Source organism: Lates calcarifer, unplaced genomic scaffold (genome assembly GCF_001640805.2).
Source record: "Lates calcarifer isolate ASB-BC8 unplaced genomic scaffold, TLL_Latcal_v3 _unitig_4112_quiver_405, whole genome shotgun sequence".
In the NCBI taxonomy this organism is placed as follows: Eukaryota; Metazoa; Chordata; class Actinopteri; family Centropomidae; genus Lates; species Lates calcarifer.
Window position 1 is genome coordinate 61621 of NW_026116709.1, and position 21485 is coordinate 83105.

General features: G+C 38.5%; 1 protein-coding gene across 1 annotated transcript; it reads left to right on the plus strand.

Moving 5' to 3' along the window:
• The first annotated feature begins 6920 nt into the window (after positions 1–6920).
• tpm3 (tropomyosin 3) lies at positions 6921–21127 on the plus strand. Its single transcript, XM_018695516.2, has 10 exons — positions 6921–7162; positions 11299–11424; positions 12633–12766; positions 14831–14948; positions 15125–15195; positions 15830–15905; positions 17966–18028; positions 18188–18257; positions 18742–18820; positions 20754–21127. Exons 1-10 carry the CDS (start codon positions 7049–7051, stop codon positions 20755–20757), a joined length of 855 nt encoding a protein of 284 aa, XP_018551032.1. The 5' UTR covers positions 6921–7048; the 3' UTR covers positions 20758–21127.
• Positions 21128–21485: the final 358 nt, after the last annotated feature.

A 21485-nucleotide genomic window follows, 5' to 3' on the forward strand; every position in this document is an offset into this window, starting at 1 on the left:
TCTCATTAAAACTCCAGCATGTTTGTCTTATGGATTTGTCACAGACACATGCAAAGTCACACGTCGTTAGGGCCAGTCATGACAGCAGCCAATACAATGCGAATGTAAAGAAAGGATTTTGAAATGACTTTAACCAAAAGATCTGGTACACTATTTACCAGATCCTAGGCCTACCAGTTGAATCTACCAAACATAACGGCTGAGTCACTGAATACTAAACAACTGTAAAACTATTACCGAGACACGGATTTCTCCATTGCTGTGGACTAATCATAGTCTGTCAAGGCTTCTAATGCAACTCATCAATTCACAATATAGAAGAAATAGAAATCCGGCAAATCCATTAAACATTAATTAACTAATGTTACTGCTATCATGCAGCTCAAGTCCAAGTTCAAGACTTCATCAGGTGGACACAAACTCACACGCCACATGAATGATCATGTTGCTCTGTAACTGCTGAATGCAGAAATAAGCAACTGTATACTAACAACTTTATCATATCAATTTAAAAGATGATGGTCCATAAATGTTGTGTTCAATGCTTGTTTCTGCTGCCCCCAGGTGTCCAGAAAAATCAATGATTACAGTTTTATACAAACACACTTCCTTCTCTTCAGGCAGCTTTGCCTGCATTATGCACCAGTAATGAAGGGGTCTTCCAGGGTCTGTGGGCCCCACATGAATGCTCTCCTCCCCCTGGCACTCACCAACCACCACTGACACAAAGACTGAGTTCCTAGTACTGGTGCCACCGGGCAAGTTCACTATTGAGCAAAGGAACTCTGACTTGATGACTCCTTAACTCCTCCATTAAACAAGTTCCCAGATTTCTTCTCACTTCTTGGTGAGAATCCATCCTAATTAAGACACAGGGCAGAGATACAGGGAAAATATGTAAGAGAAAGAGTAATCAGTAAAACACTGAATTAGTAAAAGAGGAACTGACATATGATGTGTATACATTCAAAAACTGCTTTCATCTGCTCAAAATTAGCCTGTAGTTTGTAATTAGTCTGTCTTCCTGGATGTTAAAGTTCAGTTTGGCAGTTTTCTCGGGTCCCTCCCCAACTGTAACAAAATGGGCAAGACTCATTGATCTCTCCGATCCAAGTATACAGAGCAGACAACTAGCTAACTTTAGCTCTAGTTTGTGTCTCTTACGCATATCTGCTGGTCGTACTAGCTTTAACAAGACAGATAAGAAGAATGGTAAGAAAACATTTGTATAGTTTGATGACTATATGAACAAGATTTATTCTACTATTGTGGAAGTGAACACAACATCGGTGGCTGTGCTGTATTCAGCACACAACAAAATATTTAGGGCTGATGAATACAATAAATATGATGAACAGCCGGCTGTGGGTATGCTCTGACATTTCCTCACAGAAACACACTAGAGAGCCTCTTGTACAGCACATGTACCCACACAGTAACATTCAAAGGGCCATTCTTTGCATGAGAGACACAGAGAGTCTGACAGTAGAAGACCTGCTCAACTTCTCTGTCCATGTTATACTGAGCTGTGATTAATCAGTCTCCGCCATGTCCGCTGACCACACGTCACAGATTGGCCACAAGGCCATGCCTTCTATAATCATGCCTCTGTTGTAATTGTTAAATATGCTGGGAGAGAGGCTTCTATCAGAATTTGAAGATGTAGTGACTCTTTAATAATCCAGATTATGAAGAGAAACCATAGGAAAAAAATGCAGTCTTGACATGCAGAGCAAAAATGAAAATGATCAAAATATTCTTTATGCCTTGCACAGTGAATGTTTTGCCATGTTACACGTGACTGAATAAAAATGTCACTGATAGAAAAACAACAGGCAGCTCAGACAAGCTGAGTGCTCTGAAGTCTCAGATTCTCATACTGTCCCTGATAAGCAGTCCTCCAGAGGAAACAACAAAGTGTCATTTCTCATTGTCTTCCAGTTTCTGATCTGACACCTCTACCAAGAACACAGTCTTACTCCTAAGTCGTCACATACAAACGAATGGTCAGGACTGATGAATGATCAGGACCCACTGATGTCACACAGTACAACATCCACTTGCAGTGACTATGGCATTATTTAACCTTTTTATGGTTATGATAAAACACTAACAGCATTTGCTCAAGATTAAGGAAAGACTATGGTCTAGTTTGATACAGAAAAAGTTCACAATGACTTCAGACACAACATGTTTTTTTATATTCAGCCAAAATCACCATCTATTCCTAACCTTAACCAAAGTGCTTTTGTTGCCTAATCTACTGACAGTACTCAGGATGCAGACTCTGGTCTCTGTTGTGACAGTCATGCACTTTGTATACCTGTCATTACCCTGAACCACTTCCTGGTAACTTCACTGCTGTTAATTAAATGTTGTGCCTCAGTCATGCCTTAGTGTACCCGGCATATTTAAAAATGCTAAAGTGGTACCCAGTGAAATGGTCCTGACCAAGCCTTCACATGTGATAAGTTGGTAGTGAGAACATGTTGGTATCTGTTGTCTTAAAACTAGCCTCTACTGAACTGAAATGATTTTGATTGTTTCTGTCTGATAACATTTAGGAGATGCAGTTATTGAAAACATCAGTAAAAGAATATTTAATATTTATTTTGACAGTGTCAGTGTGATATCATATCATTCCATATTTGGACAAGAATAATAATAGTAATGTTGAGCCCATTGTTTTAAATCATAACTTCTTTGTGTGTCTTAATCACTGTTGGTTCCAAAAGCAGCTTATAGGTGCATTACTGCCAACAAACTTGGTGTTGGGCAAAAGACCAGATTATGTAATATATCTCAGAATAGCACAGATTAAAAGGACTTTGTACTGGCATACATGGGACACACTTGCCTACCAATTAATGCCAAGCCATAATTCACATGCCCACTAGAGGTCAGTTTAGACATTATAAAAAACTACAAATGCTTGTTTTTCATGTGGAAGCAACCTCCTCCTGACAATGAACCTACAAGTGAGAGGAACAATATTGATGAATGATAGGACAGAAGAAGAGCTAGATGGTTTTAGATCTATCTATCTATCTATCTATCTATCTATCTATCTATCTATCTATCTATCTATCTATCTATCTATCTATCTGCTTGCCTGCCTGCCTTCCTGTCTGTCTGCCTATCTATTTATTTAGGTTATAATTTTCCATTAGTCATTAAGAAGGTGGTGGCAGAGTTAAACTCATCTGCCAAATCAATGTAATCTTCAGGATATAGCTTTACAGTGGATTTTGTAATGGTGTGATATAGTGGAAAGAGGTTTGAAAACCTGTTTGAATCATTCAGAAATTCCACATTTCTGTGGCTGCAAGAAGATTATGAACTTTGCACAGTAATTATCATATTAGAATGTTCCAACTGTATACGTACCTCTCTGATGATGAATGTATTTTAGGCTACAGTGTCAGCGGCATCTCTGGAACCTGATAACAACTGAAAAGCTATAAAGGCAGGATTAGTAAAAAATTAAATGGCGAATAATGTTCAAAGCCAAGATAATTATGAGATTTATAAGAGACTATAAGCAGTGTAAAGTATTAGACACACTGGATACTTTACAGTTAGTACAGTATTTGTCAGTGACAGTGTAAGGCCTAACCTAAAAACAAGGACTGTACTTACTTTTGCACATCCTTTTGTCATTCATGTTGAGAATTACTACCTAAGGAAATAAAATTTGTAATACAGAATGTATTGTGTACTGTATTGTTGATGTGAAAATTCAAAAAAGGTTTCCTCTTTAGAGAGAGTAAAAGATTACTTATTATGTTAACCAACTGTATTTAGAGATGACCGATAGATACAGATCTTCACTGGACATACACCTCACAGTGACTTTGCCTTAGATGGTGGGATGTTAATCCCTCGGTGTTCACAGAGAGAATTAACTGTAATAAAATAAGGGTTGCATGGTGGTGCAGTGGCCTTGCTTGGAACTTGCTGGCCAGCTGGAAGCTTTCTGTGTGTCTGCATGATGTCTATGTGCCTGCGTAGGTTTCCTTCTACAGTCTAAAGTCATGCAGGTTAGTTTAACTGCTGACTCTAAATTACCTGTGAGTGTGATTGATTGTTTGTCTCTACATGTTAGTTCTGTGATAGAGGAAAATGTAATTTAATTATTTTGGATCCAGGAAGATGTCAAGCAACTTCCAGCTATTACCTGAGCCATACGATGTCCTCTCTACAACAAAGACTTGGAAAGAGGACAGACTACACAAAACTCAATACTTCTTCACACAGAGAAGAGAGAGAGGGGAAGACCAAGAGAAAGGCCAAGAGAAAGAGAGTTAGGTATACAGCTTGCACACTCGTGCAGAGGGTTACAGAGACGCAGCATGTTTAGAATGTTCTCGGTGGCACGACCGACATGGACATTAGTTCATTTGGCAAAATGAGTATATTCAAAGTAGGACCAACCCACCACAAGGATAACAGCAGGCATGGGAACCTAAAAGATTAGTTTTCAATTTGGATTTAAAGGCCTCAGCAGAGTCAGGCTGTCTGATGTCAGCAGGGAATTTATACTACTGGAGAGGGGCATGATAGGAAAAGACCAGCAACCTGCTGACGTCTTTTAACTCTGTGTTCAGCACACATGCCCATTTAGATAAGTCATTAGCAGCACCATGAAGTCAGATCTAACATGGATAGGTAGCTGATAATGGGAATCAAATCAAATATTTTCAAAGTTTTATATTTTCACTGAGCAACTCCTAAAATTATAAATAGCAGTTTTTCCATAATGCTAAACTGGAGCTGTCACCATATACAGTGCACCATCAGACTGCACTGGTTAGCCAATATTAATGCCTTCAGACCCCATAATAGAAAAGGTCAGTGTCGAACACATCAACCCACAGACTCACAGAGAGAAAACTGATATCAATCTTCTCATCTGATTGTTGCCTTGATGGCAAACTTGATGTGTTTTTCAGAATGTCATAGAGTTAAGCTAATTATTTCCAACTCCCAAACACAATAACAAAGAAAGTTCTATTCTTTTTTTCTATGTTCATGTCTGCCTGTGTATTTGTGTGCATGGTTACAGACACACTCTCTTATTCTAATCCTCTAGACAATGTCAGCCAAAAGATGTTTATTAATAACCCAGCTGGGGCCTAGAGAGGGGAATAACTGACATCGTCACCCCACTGGCCCCATACACTATCCATCCCCAGGAGAAATCCAATTATAGGCATTGAAGACCAGGTGATGGAATAGGGTTACAGGACAGGCATTCCTTCCCAGTCTCAGTTTGTATTGTGTTTGTTCTATCTCACAACCTCTAACCCCATCACCAAGACACTTTATAGAAAATCAACACTTTAAATATTATTTAAAATAAAAGACTGTCTACCATGAGGAAAATGTGGTTCTAGTTATGAATTCAAGCATATTTCTTTTAACACAGCATTTTGCCTTTGAGGCCAATCACAAAATTTAGTGGAGATAAATTTCAACCACATTGTCACTTCTGAAGAAGAATGTTTTGTGCATCAGTCTATGGCTCTCCCCTGAAAAACACTGTACGCGTTAGAGCTTCCTCCAAAATTGGACACATAAGCATTAAATCTGATTTATATTTTAGGTAAACAATGGATCAAATGACCATGTGTGATATGACTCCTTTCCCTGAGCTCTTTGAAGCCTTTTACCCACTTGCACCTCATCATTCTGGTACTGTTTCGTACACTTGCATGCCACTCATCAATCTTGTTTACAACAGCAGCAGCAGCTGTTTTCAGAAAAAAAGCTCTGACAAACTTATTGTTTACTACCTGCCTAGCAGCAAACAGCAGGCAGACACAGTAAGTGACTGGCTGGTGAACATAGTGGTGCATTTAGCAGATCATGGTTCCTTTGTCTTAGAAAATATAACATGTTTTGGGGTTTTATTATCCATATTATAAAATCATTTAAATGTCTACCATGTCTAATTGTGAGTGCTTCTTTGTAGATAAGTGCATTGACTTTATTATTGATACATTCACAAGTTAACATTATGATTTATTAAGAAACAACTCCTTAGACATCTGTTGAATTCATCTAATATAAACTAGTTTGTTTTCAAATTCCAAAATCTTTCAAAAATCATGGCACCCATCATCAATACATACAGCATTCACATGCATTGTTTTTGAAACTATATTCATTATTCCTTCTCCAATAAATGACACATGTTGTGTGTGAAGATGTAATTCATATTGCCCACTCTTGTCTGTCACTGTAAACTTAAATGGTGTTGAATGGATATGAGTCACTTAATGGCAGCAACAGCTGTTGTTTAACTACAGGGTGGCCTTAACAAAAAGCTGACTTAAATATGGAAACCTGTTACCACACACTTCTATATCAAATGCAGTTTCGTGTATTTAGAGATATCAGAGAGATATTTAAATGAATCAAGTGCCCTGAGACGTTTTGAAGATAAAATGTCAGCTGAAGTCTGGCAATCACAAAGCCATAACTGACAGGTACTTTAACATCCAACCTTTGTTTGGCCTGTAATTTGAGCAGTGTGTGTTGGATAGAAAAAGAGAGAAGCATTTTCCTTTTTTACAGTCTTCTATTAACATTCAAGCTTTTGTCAGCCTCCTTTTATTTCATATTAAATCCATTATATTGATCACTGATCATAATACTTGATTCTATTCTTTTCAGTGCTGTTTTTCACTAAGGAACTGACATCACTAGGAAAAATGTTAAACTTACAGTGGATAAATTAGAGAAACTCTGAGGCACTCAGAATGGAACCATACATACAAACATGTTGTCTGTGGGCAATTCACTTTTCATAGGAGTTGTGACTGTGGGGGATGGAGGAGGGTGCAGTCCTGTGGGTAGGTTAAGGGGCTTAGAAGTGGGAGTGTCTCCCCCAATCTGTCATATAAATGGTCTCCCTCTGTCTTTGTCAGAGTTTGGTGTCTCCACCAGTTTGTCAGGCTCTCGGGTCATTTGTCTTGCACCCATTTGTCTTCCCCTCTCTTGTCATTATCCGTGGCTGGCGAAAACCCATTAAACCTCAGCCAAAATGGAGGCCATCAAAAAGAAGATGCTTATGCTGAAGCTGGACAAGGAGAATGCACTGGACCAGGCAGAACAAGCTGAAGCAGACAAGAAAGCGGCCGAAGACAGAAGCAAGCAGGTGGGTCATGAACATAACTGCAAATCATGTTAAAAACCCAGAAATTGTGTTTCATCACCAGCTCTGATAAAAGGTTCTTAGGCTTTAATAACAAATACTAATAATAATACCTTTCAATCCTTTGAGAGAGTGACTCTGGCTTTTTCTTCAACTGTCTTATGATGTTCCTATGGTTGCCATAGTATTGATATCTTCTGTGGTCAGAAATCTTACTGTCTCATATAAATTTGGTTTAGCATCTAGCAACAGGGTGAAAGGATCACTTGTTGAATGAATCATCAAATAGTCACATTATGGCTTTAGAAGTGTTCTCCACAGGCCTAAAACTTGAAGACCCAAACTTTAGATCTAAGGCCTAAGACCTGTATCTGGTCTGTGTCTGTGTCTTGAACATCTGAACCAACTGAATATAATTAGTTCCAATGAATTTGAGACCCAAACCAGCCAGAGACCTGGAGTTACATGACACATGACATTCATAGACCAGCACAGTCAGAGAGAGAAATACCATTTCCATTTGAGATTAATAAATTCCAAGACTGTAATGTTCAACTTTTTTCTTATTTTTTAGATATAAAACATCAAGAATGTGTTGCTGCTCATGTACAGTGCAAGTGGATAATGTTTTGTGAATGTATTACTGAACAATTCCAAGTGTGGTGGGAAGAGGTTCAGTTTTTGCAGCCTGTTCTACACGTCAGCAAGTGAACAGCTTGCAGAGACCCCATAACAGGCCTCTTAAATTCCAAATTAATAGGAAGTAGAACTCCAGCTAGAAAGTAGAGATCCTGCAGCCTGTGCAAGCTAGCTTTGTTTGTAACTGGCTGGTAGAATCTGAGAACTGCAATATTCTCTCAAAGATAAAACAATAATTATATCATGGAATAGCTATAGCTCCTATGTGAGCAGTCAATGGCAAAACAGTAGCTGCATCATGAGGCATGACATTATGACATGAGTTACTATGGAACAGACTGGAAGATTCTATATCAGTGAACTCTTGGGAACCAGCAGCTCAGTGGTACAAACTAGTAATGAATTACTCATCACTTAATCATTGGTTACTCTTTTTGTACGAAAGTCGCTAAGAAATACCTCATTACTTCCTCCAGATATAGATCACATGTTGATGCCAAGTGTAAATGCGGTCAGGGAGTCCACATGGATCCACTGGTCCACTTTGACATGTGTTAGATATACTGACACACAGACCTGATACCTGCTGTGATACAATGAGACCCTGCTTGATCCAGTAAGACTGAAAACAATTTGAACCAGGCCCAACTCAAATCCTAGATAAGTTCTAAGCACAAGGAACTGAGACTTTGCTCCAACTTCCAGCCATATAGTAATATGGATATATGGATAGTATTATACGTATCACCTACCTAAGTAATACCTATTAATTTTAGAGCCAAACTCATCATTAAAAGTCAGCAATTATAGAAAAATGTCTAAGGTGTCTGTGTGCATTAGTGTCTCACATGTCAGTTTGTAAAACAGCATCTGTTTTCTAAAGTCAGAATTAGTCAGGGCTGCATCTTACAACTTTTGTAGCTTTATGCAGTAATTGTTCAGGTGTGTAGAGGTGTGGAGTAGACTGGGATTGGACCTCTCTCTATCCCTTTTTTATCTGTCCTCACTCAGATAATTGGGGGCATTTATTAATGTCTCAGAGGAGAGACTGTCCAAATTATTGCACCTCTGCCCTCTCTATGGCAGCAGCTTTTCACCTGTGCTTCAAATGCTCCAACAACACTTCATGTGAACTAGTTACAATCATAACCTGGCTTGTGTGTGCAAAAATGTTCAGATGATTAACACTGAGGAGCTATTCAGTCTTTTCAACTCATACTGCTCTGACTGACTGCTCTGGTCTGTGCAGTTTCTTTAAAACTAAAAAGTTAACACTGTCAGTACTCCCTGGCTGAGTGCAAATGACAAACTCCAACGCTCATATGAGGTTTTTAGAGATTGTCTAAAGCTTCACCAATGCTCTGTTAAGTCAGCTAAGGCACAATTGTATTCTCAACTAATTAATAAAAATGCCCACAGACCTAGAATATTGTCCTATTTTAAATCCTGCCATGCCTGCTTTTTCTACATTTGCTTCCATTATTGAAAGCTGTAAGAAGTTTTAGAATTTCTTCACTGATAATACTGACAACATAGATTTTGTATCTCACCTTCACACTCTGAAACACACCATTCATCATCACCTTCATCAGTCACCTCCAGCAGTTATAACCTGTGTCATCCTCCCATTGTCCCTCAGATATTATAGTATCACGCCTCTTAAGGAATTTTGCTTCATCATAATTTGTCCCTTTATTTTGGCTATAATTAAAAGCTGTTTAACAAATGGAGTCATCCCTTCTAGTTTTAAACATGGAATTGTGCAACCTCTACTAAAACCCAGATCCTGATGACTAGAATAACTACAGACCCATTTCCAAGGTCCTATGTACTTGTTAGATTTTAGAAAAGGTTGTTCTCCCCAGGTCTCCTTCTACCTGAACACTTTCAGCATCTTTGATAACTTCCAGTCTGCTTTTAGAGCTCTGCATCTGCTCTGTCAAAGGCACACCATGACATCATTCTCTCTGTCAGTTCTGGTTCTTGCCTCAGTCTCATTGCAGCATTTGCCCAGTTGACCATGACATTCTTTTAAAATGCCTAAAAGGTGAAGCTGCTCTTCAGGGAACAGTGTTAAAACAGTTTGCCTCTTACCTGAGAGATAGAACCTTTTCAGTTCGAAGAGCTCTCATTAAATGTGGGTGGGAAAGGTTCAGTTTTATGGCCTCTTAAAATTTCACTGTATATGCTTCACCTTGGTTCTGTCTTTCAGAAATAAAACATTCTATATCGCCATTATGCAGATGACACACAGTTTTTACCTGTTATCAGTTATGCCTGAGAGCACTTGCTCACTGAACAACCTTTTTGCAAGATGGTGAGACACTTTTTACAGCTAAATGAAAACAAGACAGAAGTAATTATATTTGGCCCTCTGTCACAAGCCTGAGCTCTGTGCTTGGTCCCCTACTTACAAAGTCCAACAATGTAATTACGCTAATTCCATGTAAATGAGGTTGACCCATTCCACCTATTCTTTCCTAAAAATGGTTCAAAATGCCACTACCAAACTTTTAAGTGTTACAAAAAAACACATAATTCCTGTTCTGGCACTCTTTCACTGTTATCCAGTGAAATACAGAATTGATATTAAAATCTTACAATTTCTTTATAAAGCCCTCGATGGTTTAGCTCCACGATATATTCCTTATCTTTTGATTCCATATTCTGCTCCCAGGTCACTTAGGTCATCTTCATAACATCTCTTTTCAGTCCCTTGCTGCCCCCAGGCTCTGCAACAGTCTCCTGTCCCTTTCCAAGTTCTATCCCACCATTTACAATTTCTAACCAAACTTAGGGACCTTGCCTTTAGTTTAGTCAGAGATTTTATTGATCTCCACTTTTAATTTATTTTTATCTTAATGTCTTTTTACTTCATTTTCATTTGTTGGTGTTTGTCCTAACTCATTTCATTTGCTTTGCTTTAGATTTTTTTTCTTTAGAATTTGATTAAATTTTCCTGTATTATTTATTCCTTTATTTATGTATACTTGTATTGCGAATCCATCTGACATGTACTCAAAGTATTTGGGTCAATTCTTGGTGTTTTTAAATATGCTGTATAATGTGCAATTGACTACTGTGACTGTGCAGGCAACCACATGTACACCATCTCACATAAATCTGTCATAGGTGGCTATACTGACTGACAGGTTTCATAGCCTGTAGGCATGATCACATATTCACTGATAACCTGGAAAACCCAGTAACTGCAATAGCAGTCCTTTTTAAGTTAACTGAAAATAACACAGTCTAACACAGTGACACTATAACATAGCTATTAACAGCAACATGTCACCCAGTCCATTACAGTAGCTCTATATGGGCATGTGAGCATTGATTTAATACTGACTTGAATAAATGTGGCTATACCTTTACTTTACATACATAGGAAAAATTGTTCCAGGGCTTTACAATCACTATATTAAACTTGTAAGGAAATTTTGATGAATACATTCTGGACACTGCCTAACTCTGTGTTTGATCTCCCTCACCATCAGCATGAAGATGAACTTCTGCAAATGCAAAAGAAGCTGAAAGGGACAGAGGATGAGCTTGATAAATACTCAGAGGCCCTGAAGGATGCTCAGGAGAAGCTTGAGGTGGCAGATAAGAAGGCTGCTGATGTGAGTAACACAATCCTCAAAGTGGAACACACAGTTGTTGTGGTTCATTTATGTCTGTGACATCATGTTGTCTATGTTTAACCAGTTATTCCACAGAATAAAAACATACCTCTGTACCAAATCATAAGCCCAGATATACTGTGCAAGGCATGTGTTTGAGTGGATACAGTAGTTGGTTATGCACCTTTATTTTCTTTTATTATAATTTTACAATCACATACAATAACATGGTAAACCTCTCAATATCCGAGACTCAGTACCTTCTCATCAGTGTGAGCCCTGAACTGAGACTCTGATAAAAGCTGTGATAATGCCAGTGTAAACCAATCCTGGCTGATTCACTGCTTCTCCCTTGCATTCCATTCTCATCATGCCCTGCGTGGACTCCTCAGCTGTCAGGGGGGATCCAGAGCCCTATTTTGGCCATGATCTCAGTCGCTCAACCTTGACTGCAAGCTTAACAATGGTCTAAGTCCATTTTAGGTATATCATCCGTACCTCTCAGGTCAACTTTCCTCCTTGTAGAGAGAGACTAAATGAAATAATGTTTTTTAAAACTTGACTAGTTAATTAAATCAAATAAGTACATTTGTCTCATCAGACTACAATGACAAATGAATATTTTAATTGTGTACACCATGTGAAAGCTATTACTGCACATGACACAATCAGCTTCTGTGGGACACCAACCAGCATGGTCCATTGTTCTGCCTCCAAAAAAATGCCTAGAACAAAACACCAGTAAAGCACAGATGGTGTAAGGGCATGTGTCCAAAGCTAGCAAGATTCCATTTTAGCATTTTTTCCTGCAATTTTAGTTTACCAACTACAGTCAACACTCACTTATACTATTCATACAATCCTGCTGGAGTACAAGGCACCACCTTTTAACCCCTTCTTTCCAAATGTGCATGGTGGTTTGAAATTCAAATAAAAAGTGACAACTCCAGTAATGACTCACTGTAAAACAAGTCACGTGGCATTTACATTATCTTCTATTCCTACAACTCCTACAACTACAAATTCATACATTATAGCCCCCATAAAAGAAGTACCCTTAAATATTTCTAAATGCAAAACTGTTACCCTATAACCTATACCCAGTTTGTCTTTTGTTGGCATTATAAGGCATTAGAGCAAAGGTTAACATGTATGGGAAGAACACTGGTTTTGCTGAGTGAGTCGGCACCATTTTTATCTGTGCTCAGGCTGAGGCAGAAGTGGCTTCCCTGAACAGACGTATCCAGCTAGTGGAGGAGGAGTTGGACCGAGCTCAGGAGAGACTGGCAACGGCTCTGCAGAAGCTGGAAGAAGCTGAGAAGGCTGCTGATGAGAGTGAGAGGTGACTGTATATACTGTATACTGTACATACTGGGGCAGTATATTTCCATTATAACAAAAACAGGAATATCTAAATTTGGTCATAGCTCTTTCTTTACATACAGTATATTGAAACATTTGACCTGTTGCAAAACTATTAATAATCTTGCTTTCAGTAATATTCTCTGATGTCCTTGAAAGAAACAGATTTAAGGACTAAATTCATTAACATTCCACCATGAATTAAGAGGCAGCAACAAAACAGCTGAGACAAACATAAAAAAAAGGCAGGCAGCATACTGACACTTATAAAAAGCTTGTTTATTGTTTACAAGAAAAACTAACAAAACTAAATTCTTGACAGTTTCAATATGTCAGTTCTCAACATTGTTGGTATCAAAGTCAACAAATAACAGAGAATGTGTTCAAAACTGAACAAAAAATAAATGAACCATCACATTATCAAATTAATATTTAGTAGTCCTGCCATTAGCACACAGTAGAGCTCTAATCCTGGCTGGCATGTCCCACGAGCCTTTCACACTGTTGAGGGATAATCTTGTCCCATTCTTCTTGAATTACTGCTTTAATTCTTCTACATTCTTTGGTTTACACTTTGAAACAGACCTTTTGATAATCTACCACAGATTTTCAATGGGTCTGTCCGGGGATTGAGCTGGTCACTGTAAGACCTGGATACAGTGCTCCTACAGCCAAGTTCTCCTGGCCCTGGATGTGTGGCAAGGGCATTATCTTGTTGAAACATTCAGTTTTGACCTCGATGGAACAGTGCACGTGCAGAAGGAGCATATGGGTTTCGAGAATGACACAATATTTGGCAGAGTTCAATGTTCCATCACAGATAGTGAGATGACCAACACCAGCAGCACTCATGCATCCCCAAACCATGATACTGCCTCCACCATGCTTGACAGTAGGTACTGTACATGCTGGAATAAAGCTTCGCCTGGCCTTCTGCGGACCCTCACATTATCAGGAAGATAAAGCTGTAAACTGGACTCATCTGACCACAGAATCTTCTTCCAGTTCCTGGCTGTCCAGTTCTTGTGTGCTTGGGCCCAACAACGCCAGGCTAACCTCTGTCTCTCATTGATCAGGGGCTTCTTGACAGCCTTGTAGGACCTTAGCCATGATCTAAAAGTCAGCCATGTACAGTGCAGGTGGAACCGTGGACACCAGTTTGGTTTGACCACTGCTGCTGAAGCTCCTGTGATGTCATTCAGCGGTTTTCCCTGCACATGCGGATCAGGATGCGGTCATTTCTTGCTGAAGAAACCCTTGGACGCCCAGATCTTGGTTTGCCTTCCAAGCTGTTGGTTCGTCTGTGTTTCTGCAGAGTGTATCCAACTGCTGAAGGACTGCATCTGCACTCCCTGGCTATCTGGCAGCAGCTGTACCCTCCCTGGCTGAGAATCTGTATCTTCAGGCGTGTTTCCTGCGTTAGGTTCCTTGTTTTAGCCATTTTTGTCTCTGAAGAACTTTCAAATGTGCTGGCTTTATATAGACATGAAGCACGGCAACAAAAAATGTGTCTTTTAATAAAGAGCATGACTTTCATTAGTGGATCACTGGTACCAAAATGACCCAATACTCAAAATTTCTTATGTAGTTTTATGAGACCAATCAATTTTAAGTTTTTAATGGCTTTTTTAGGATTTGTTTAGTATTTTGGCTGTGACTGTACTAAAAGAAATTGCACTTGAAGACCTAAGAGTGATTTTTAATGCAATATTTCACAAATGCATGGGGTGTCTGAAAACTTTTTTCCACCACTGTAGTCTTAACATTATTGTCAGTCAGCTATCTTTTGTGTTTATATCAAAACGACTAAGTTCAGGCTCAAAAACATCTAAACCAGTAACAATAGATAATGAGCAGATCTGTTCAAACAGTCAGTTGGGATAGGACAGCTCTTACTATTTCCTTTGCTCTTGCTTATTCTTCCTACCATTGTAAAGCCAGCTCTTACTTTTTCACCTCAGCTTTGAATTTTTAATTATTCTTAACAATTAAAAAACACATTTAAAATACAGTGCAAGAAAGAAGTAATTGTTTGTGTGTGCAGAGGTATGAAGGTGATTGAGAACAGGGCTCTAAAGGATGAGGAGAAGATGGAGCTCCAGGAGATTCAGCTGAAGGAGGCTAAACATATCGCAGAGGAAGCTGACCGCAAATATGAGGAGGTGAGTTTTCTGTCGTTGGCCACTAGAGCAAAACTACAAACATCTGAGAGGAGCTTTTTGCTGTAAATGGTGTTTCTTTACCTCCCAGCAGTATTGACAATAAAACAGCCAAACAGGTCTGAGTCTTAGGTCTGTGATTTTTGAAAAGTAATAATATACATATTGCATTTCTCCAGGTGGCTCGTAAGCTGGTGATTGTAGAAGGAGAGCTGGAGCGTACAGAGGAAAGGGCAGAGCTGGCTGAGGCGTGAGTATCTATCTTGTGTTTTGTTTTTCAAGAACAGCATTATTTTATATAACTCTACTCCTTCTCAGTCATGAAATCAGATCGAGCGGGGCTGGCCTTCCTCACTTTCTGGAAGGATCAGAGCTGAATGTCCAGACACATTACAAATTGAGTTAAAAAAAAAAAAAAAAAGCAAACAAACAAACAAACAAAAAAAACAAGCTCCTCAACTGCCTGGTGTGAGAAAACACAAATACAATTTAAGAAAAACTGTTGTTCTGTTGTACATTGTTTTTGAGACACCTAGCTCATTTCTCAGTATCATGCAACTGCACACCAGGCAATCCAGTGATATATTTGGCAGTGTGTGGGGGTGTGGAGGGTTTGTGAAAGAGCATACTTATGTCACAGCAGCATCTCCTACTGGTTGATGTATGCACCTTTTCAGCAGTGGATAAATTAATCTTGTCCATTTGTTTGCATTTGAAGTAACAAGGTGCTTTATTTTTATTTCTTTTTTTTTTTACAGTGGCCACTTAACTGGCATTTCTCACCACATTTCTCACCACAAACTTCACAGTTTTTTCCAAACTAATTGGATGTCCTTACTTCCACCTGTTCTCTCCTTCTTTCCCTAAAATAAAAACTAAACAAGTAAATGTGCTGAACTGGAGGAGGAACTGAAGAACGTCACCAATAACCTAAAGTCTCTGGAGGCCCAGGCTGAGAAGGTAAGGCCATGTACTCAGTACAGCATGCTTGTGTTATTGGTCGGGGACAAATCAAAAAGGGAAATAAATCAGTGGAGAAACATAAAAAATGCAGGAGTCTTCACCATCCCATTAAGTATAAAAATGCTGAGTGACTTTGACAGGAGTCAAAGACAGGAGATTACTGTTGACACAAATGGCAACAGCTTCAGTTAAGACTGTTCAGCTGTGAGTAAACTGACATCTGCATTCAGGTCTAGGGAATAGTTGAGTCCTGAATTTCTTCAACGCTACAGTGAGGGGGTCCAGTGGCCTCTCTGAGAGGGAGCGGTCACTGCAGTACAATTGTGGCACTATGACTGTAACTTTGGAAGGCCTCCACTTGATTTATGCAACTTGTGTAAATGTATTTTTAAAGAGAACAGGTGCTGTGGATTTTGTCCCACGTCTTCTAGTGCAGTTGTGTCAGAAAGGTATCCCTTCACAGCCAGTCTGGACGGCAGAAACAACTGCAACAACAACTCTTTCAATTTACATTTGAGCATGCTGGTACTCTATTGTGGTGCACTTGAAAAATCTTACTTGCTGGGTACATATTTAAATCTTATTGGAGTGTGTGTTACAAACCTGATATGGAAGGTAGTCTTTATTTAATCAATAGGCTCTAAAATATAAAGATTTGGTTAATTTTAAAAGGGTTCAAATTACTGTATGTTTAAAGCCACGATCAAGTATCCAAAAGATGTTTAAAAAGAGAGAAAGTCTATATGATTCGAAAGGAATTAATACTACCTTTCATGATTGGATATGATATATTGATAAAAGGGAAGGCATTATAAGTTAGCTTCAGCCTACACCTTTTTCAGACTACAGAAACCTTTATATATGATTTTTATATTTATAGATATGATCCATTTTTTACAAATGTCTAAAATAATAAATAAATTCTAAATCTTCACTATCAAAAGAAAAAGTTCAATCAATAAAGAGCAGTGCTGGTCCTACAACTAGCTCTCTGCTTGATTATATGTGTGTGACAATGGGACTATCCCCTCAAATTAAAAGAAAAGAAAAAGGATGGGGTAAATTTAGGGTGTATTAAAGTTAGGAGACTGCTTGAATTTATTTTGATAGAGATTTTGAACTCTTCAAGCAGCTGAACACTGGAAATCAGATATTTCTGAGAAGGTTTGTCTCAGCACTGTTGCTGAAGTTCCCACCAATGTTGCACATGTAGGTTCCTTTCCTTTCACCCCCCATGAGGTTTAAGTCTGGAGACTATGCTGCTCCTTCATTATTTGAAGCCAGTGTGTCATTCTTTTCCTCTGATGTTTGGCCCATAATCATGCTATAGGATGAACTCCTGACCAACATGTGTCTTCCTTTGTTACTCACCTTTCTTTTGGTTTTTGTTGACCTAAACCTTTTTTGAGAAGTTTACTACTAACCTTTATACCATTCAAGGTTATTTACTTGACTTGAACTTAAAAAACAGTGTATACTGTATTTTCCTTAACTTACATTGTACACTGTATAAACAAGGATCGAAGACCTGCAGCCATCATCAATTTAGGCTCTGCACAATACCAGTTGTTCAGCTCATTTAAGAGTATCTTTTGACACCAGTTTGCCTAAAAAAAAAACCAAAGCAAAATTCACAAAATCATTTCACATTTAGCAAATTTGATATTAGAAAAAATGAAAGATGGAAATGTGTGCGGTGTGTACCCCTAGGAATTGCCCTGAATGTTTCTGCAGCACATGATTTATGTCAAGTGCCAATGTTCAGGTATTCAGTGGGAGGTAGTTTGTGCTTTATGGAGCAATGTGTAACGGTGGTGGATGGACATGTGGTGCACTGACCTTAATGTGGGAGACCAGAGTTAATGTCCTGTTCATTAGTATTAGCTTTTGTAGCCATGACCTCGATCTCTCCCCAACCAAAACCATTCTGTTGGTTCCTTCAGCAGATATTGTGAAAGTAAATATTCACTGCAACACTGTTGTTGATCATAGTCGGAGGGTTTTAAAGAATCATCCATGTGCAGTAATGTAAACATAAATGTTGTGTCTCACCACAGTACTCTCAAAAGGAGGACAAGTATGAGGAAGAGATCAAGATCCTAACTGACAAGCTGAAAGAGGTGAGCAAGAAGGACCTTAAAAAATTGTAAACCCTCAATTTATATAATACTTTCAAAACTGAAATCTATCCCAGTAAGATGTGTTGAGATACAAAACATTAGCACAATTTTGCATATTCTGTTCAGTATAATTTGTTGACCTGTGCTGTGTCTTCTCAGGCTGAGACCCGAGCTGAGTTTGCAGAGAGATCTGTGGCCAAGCTGGAGAAGACTATTGATGATCTGGAAGGTGCATCACTGATTTGTCTAATTGTGCACCTGTACATGACACGGCATAGTGTTACACAGCACAGCTAATTATCTCTCAGAGTTTTGACAGAATGATTTTAGATTGGTTGAGAGTGCAAAAAAAATGCAACAAGGAAAAGACTGGCTAAAAACATACTGATCCTGGTCAGGGAGGTCTGGAAAACCTCTCACTAACAGTCCATTTAACTGAATCAGAGAAATCAGAATATTTGTTGAAAACCAAATATAATAAGAGTGCTAATATAATATGTAGACAATATGTATATATATATATATATATATAGATGTAGTTTGTGACAGAGTTGTACAGACTACTGACAGATCTACCTACCATTGTGTTCCCCCATGTCTGGTTTCTGTTGTGTTTTACATTTACATGGGTTCACATTACTTATTTCAGCCTCTCTGTTATGTTTTTTTCCCTTGTCTTTGGCAACACACATGGTCCTTGTGTGGACATACAGATGAGCTTTATGCACAGAAACTCAAGTACAAAGCCATTAGTGAGGAACTGGACCACGCCCTCAATGACATGACCTCCATGTAAGTAGTGATAAGTATATGTCACTTCCAAGTGAGAAGCAGGCTTATTGAACCTGCAAGTGTAACATAAATTATATCATAAATGTACTGGGCATAGAACTGTCTGGTTGCTGCAGCTTTTAGAGGAAACCAATCTTCCTGTGTTCTTCTCAATTTAACAAAGATAAAATAACTAGTGTAAAGCATGTTTGCTCAGTCAGATCTTTAATGAATCATCATATCTCTTTACAGCAGTAATAGTAGCCATAGGCATTAACAGTGCGACATATTGAATGGAAAAGCACCAGACTCTAGACAGCCACATTATGGAGCCAGCTAATAGAGAAAACAAACAAAAAAGCCAGTGAATTGGGGTTGGGAGGTAAACTCCCCTGTAAATACAACACCAGCAACTGGTGAGTTTAAAACAGTTGGACAATAAATGAGATAAACATTACTTTAAATCAGAGCAAAGCCATTCTGCAGGTTGATCCCAGTGTCTTTGCTATTGGAATGAATGCAAGTTCAAACTTAATTAAAATCACAGTATACCATGTATATCACAATATGAAAAATGTATGCACAGTTAAAGAGTAACTTAACAACAGGCATAAAGGTCCAGTGTGACATTTATGGGGATCTATTAGCAGAAATGGAATATAAAATACAGAAATGTGTTATTATCAGTGTGTAATGGGTGCACATTAATCAGGTAGATAACATAAATTAAATATCTAGTTCTCCTGACAGAATAGCCCAGTCAATGCAATAGTTGATGCCATTTTATCACCCTTAACTCTACCGCATGCTTTAAGAGGCAGAGGTCAGGGGACAGGTATTCAGTTAGCAGCAATGTGCGTTTTCACCATTAGATGCCACTAAATCCTACACACTGCTCCTTTAAAATTAGTGTTTTATTGATCTGTCACCCCAGAGTAAAAAGGGGCTTAAGGGGCTGACCTGCTTCATAGAGTGGAGTAAAGGGAGATGTTTTGGATGGGTTATGCTGTTCTTGACTGAGGCAACAGGGGAAAAATAAAGCAGTATTATACAAGAAACAATTTTTTGGCAAACTTGAATTTCTGTAGTGAATAATATACACAATCAAATGCCTTTTTAGGAAATCAGTACCTCCAGTGAGCTGTTACCTTGTGATTTTCCATGGGCCCAATGAACGACAATACACAAACCTTCCATGTTGAGAGGTTGGGCCACACTGTCAACATGTCTTTAATAGATTCTAAAGAAAGCTGACAATCAACCCTCTGGCATTCAGTAGATTCTTGTCATTTCAGAGAAGTCTGAAGTAACTGTGTAACTACCCCTTGTGAGAGCCTGCCAGAAGCCAGGAGTATTTTTGTATTTTTGAGTATTTTTTTTAATCTCCATACATGCTAACACACCTGAAAAACATATCACATGACCATCCATGTACACTGATAATGCACATGCTGGTTTAAACAGGAAACTAATTGTAAACTCTGTGGTTGAGGAATAGTTGCAGACAATACTACAAATACGAATGAAATTTAACTGTTGTGTAGTTTCATGACTTTTATCCACAAGTTAAAACTAGTTCTGGAAAAAATGCTAATCACAATATTGAAAAAGCATGGACATCTGGAATCCATTTCACCGAATTTGTAATATGCAAGCTGGCATTAGCAACAGGAGATCATGTCTCCGCTTTTTCATAATGACAAAAAAGAGAACAAAAAGAAAAAAGAAACATGTACAAGCATATGAGAGCTCACAAATTTTTGCCACCAACAATTATTGTTGAAACATGATACTGCCACTTTGCATGCATTACTGGGTTAGCTGACAGACAAAGACTGAAAATTTCAGTTAAGATAATCTTTGTTCTCTGGTATCCCACTGACTTGTGTTGCTTGCATTGTTTAGTAATGGTTACATGCACTTCAACTCTGTCTCTTGCTTCTTGTGTTTTCAGCTAAACATCCTGAAGCACCACCTTCCTGACAGGTTGTAGTTCCAAGACTCCTTGGAAGCCTTTTACTGATGAACATCACCTCTTGGCTCAAATTTCTCTCAGTCCACCCACCCCACCCCAACTCCCACCCACTTTTTGTCCCACCTATGTTTTCCTCATTCGTTAACTGTTGAACTGTTGAAATCTGGATGTGTCTGTTTTTAGTATTTTCTCAATATCTCTGCCAAACTTCCTCCTTTTCAGTTGGTCTCAGTTAAGCCATTGTGTTTTCTTTTTAGGGATGTTTTTGTCTGGCTTCACTCTTCATTGTACTTCTGTCAAATCTGTTCTGTACCAGTTTTAAACAACAGAGGGAAGAAATGCTTCAGTTAATACATCTGTGTCCATGGCTGTCTTTATTATACTCAAGATTTTGATTTTTTACAGTTTTTATTGTAGTTTAATAGTAGTTTACTTAGTCTCTACAAGGTCATAATTACAAAAACCTTTGCAAGAGGTTTAATCACCATCACTCAGTAATTATTATGCATAGCTTTTGAAATACTTGTGCAAGTTTGTGATAAACTCCAAGTCAGCAGCCACAAGAGCAACAACAAGCAGAGCACACATACAAAACCACTGACATGCAGTTAGCATCTACCACATTATTACATATTAAATGCAGGTATAAGTAAGTACCATAGAATAGGTCTTATATCTTACAATATGAGCAATGTGTATGCATAGTTGTGC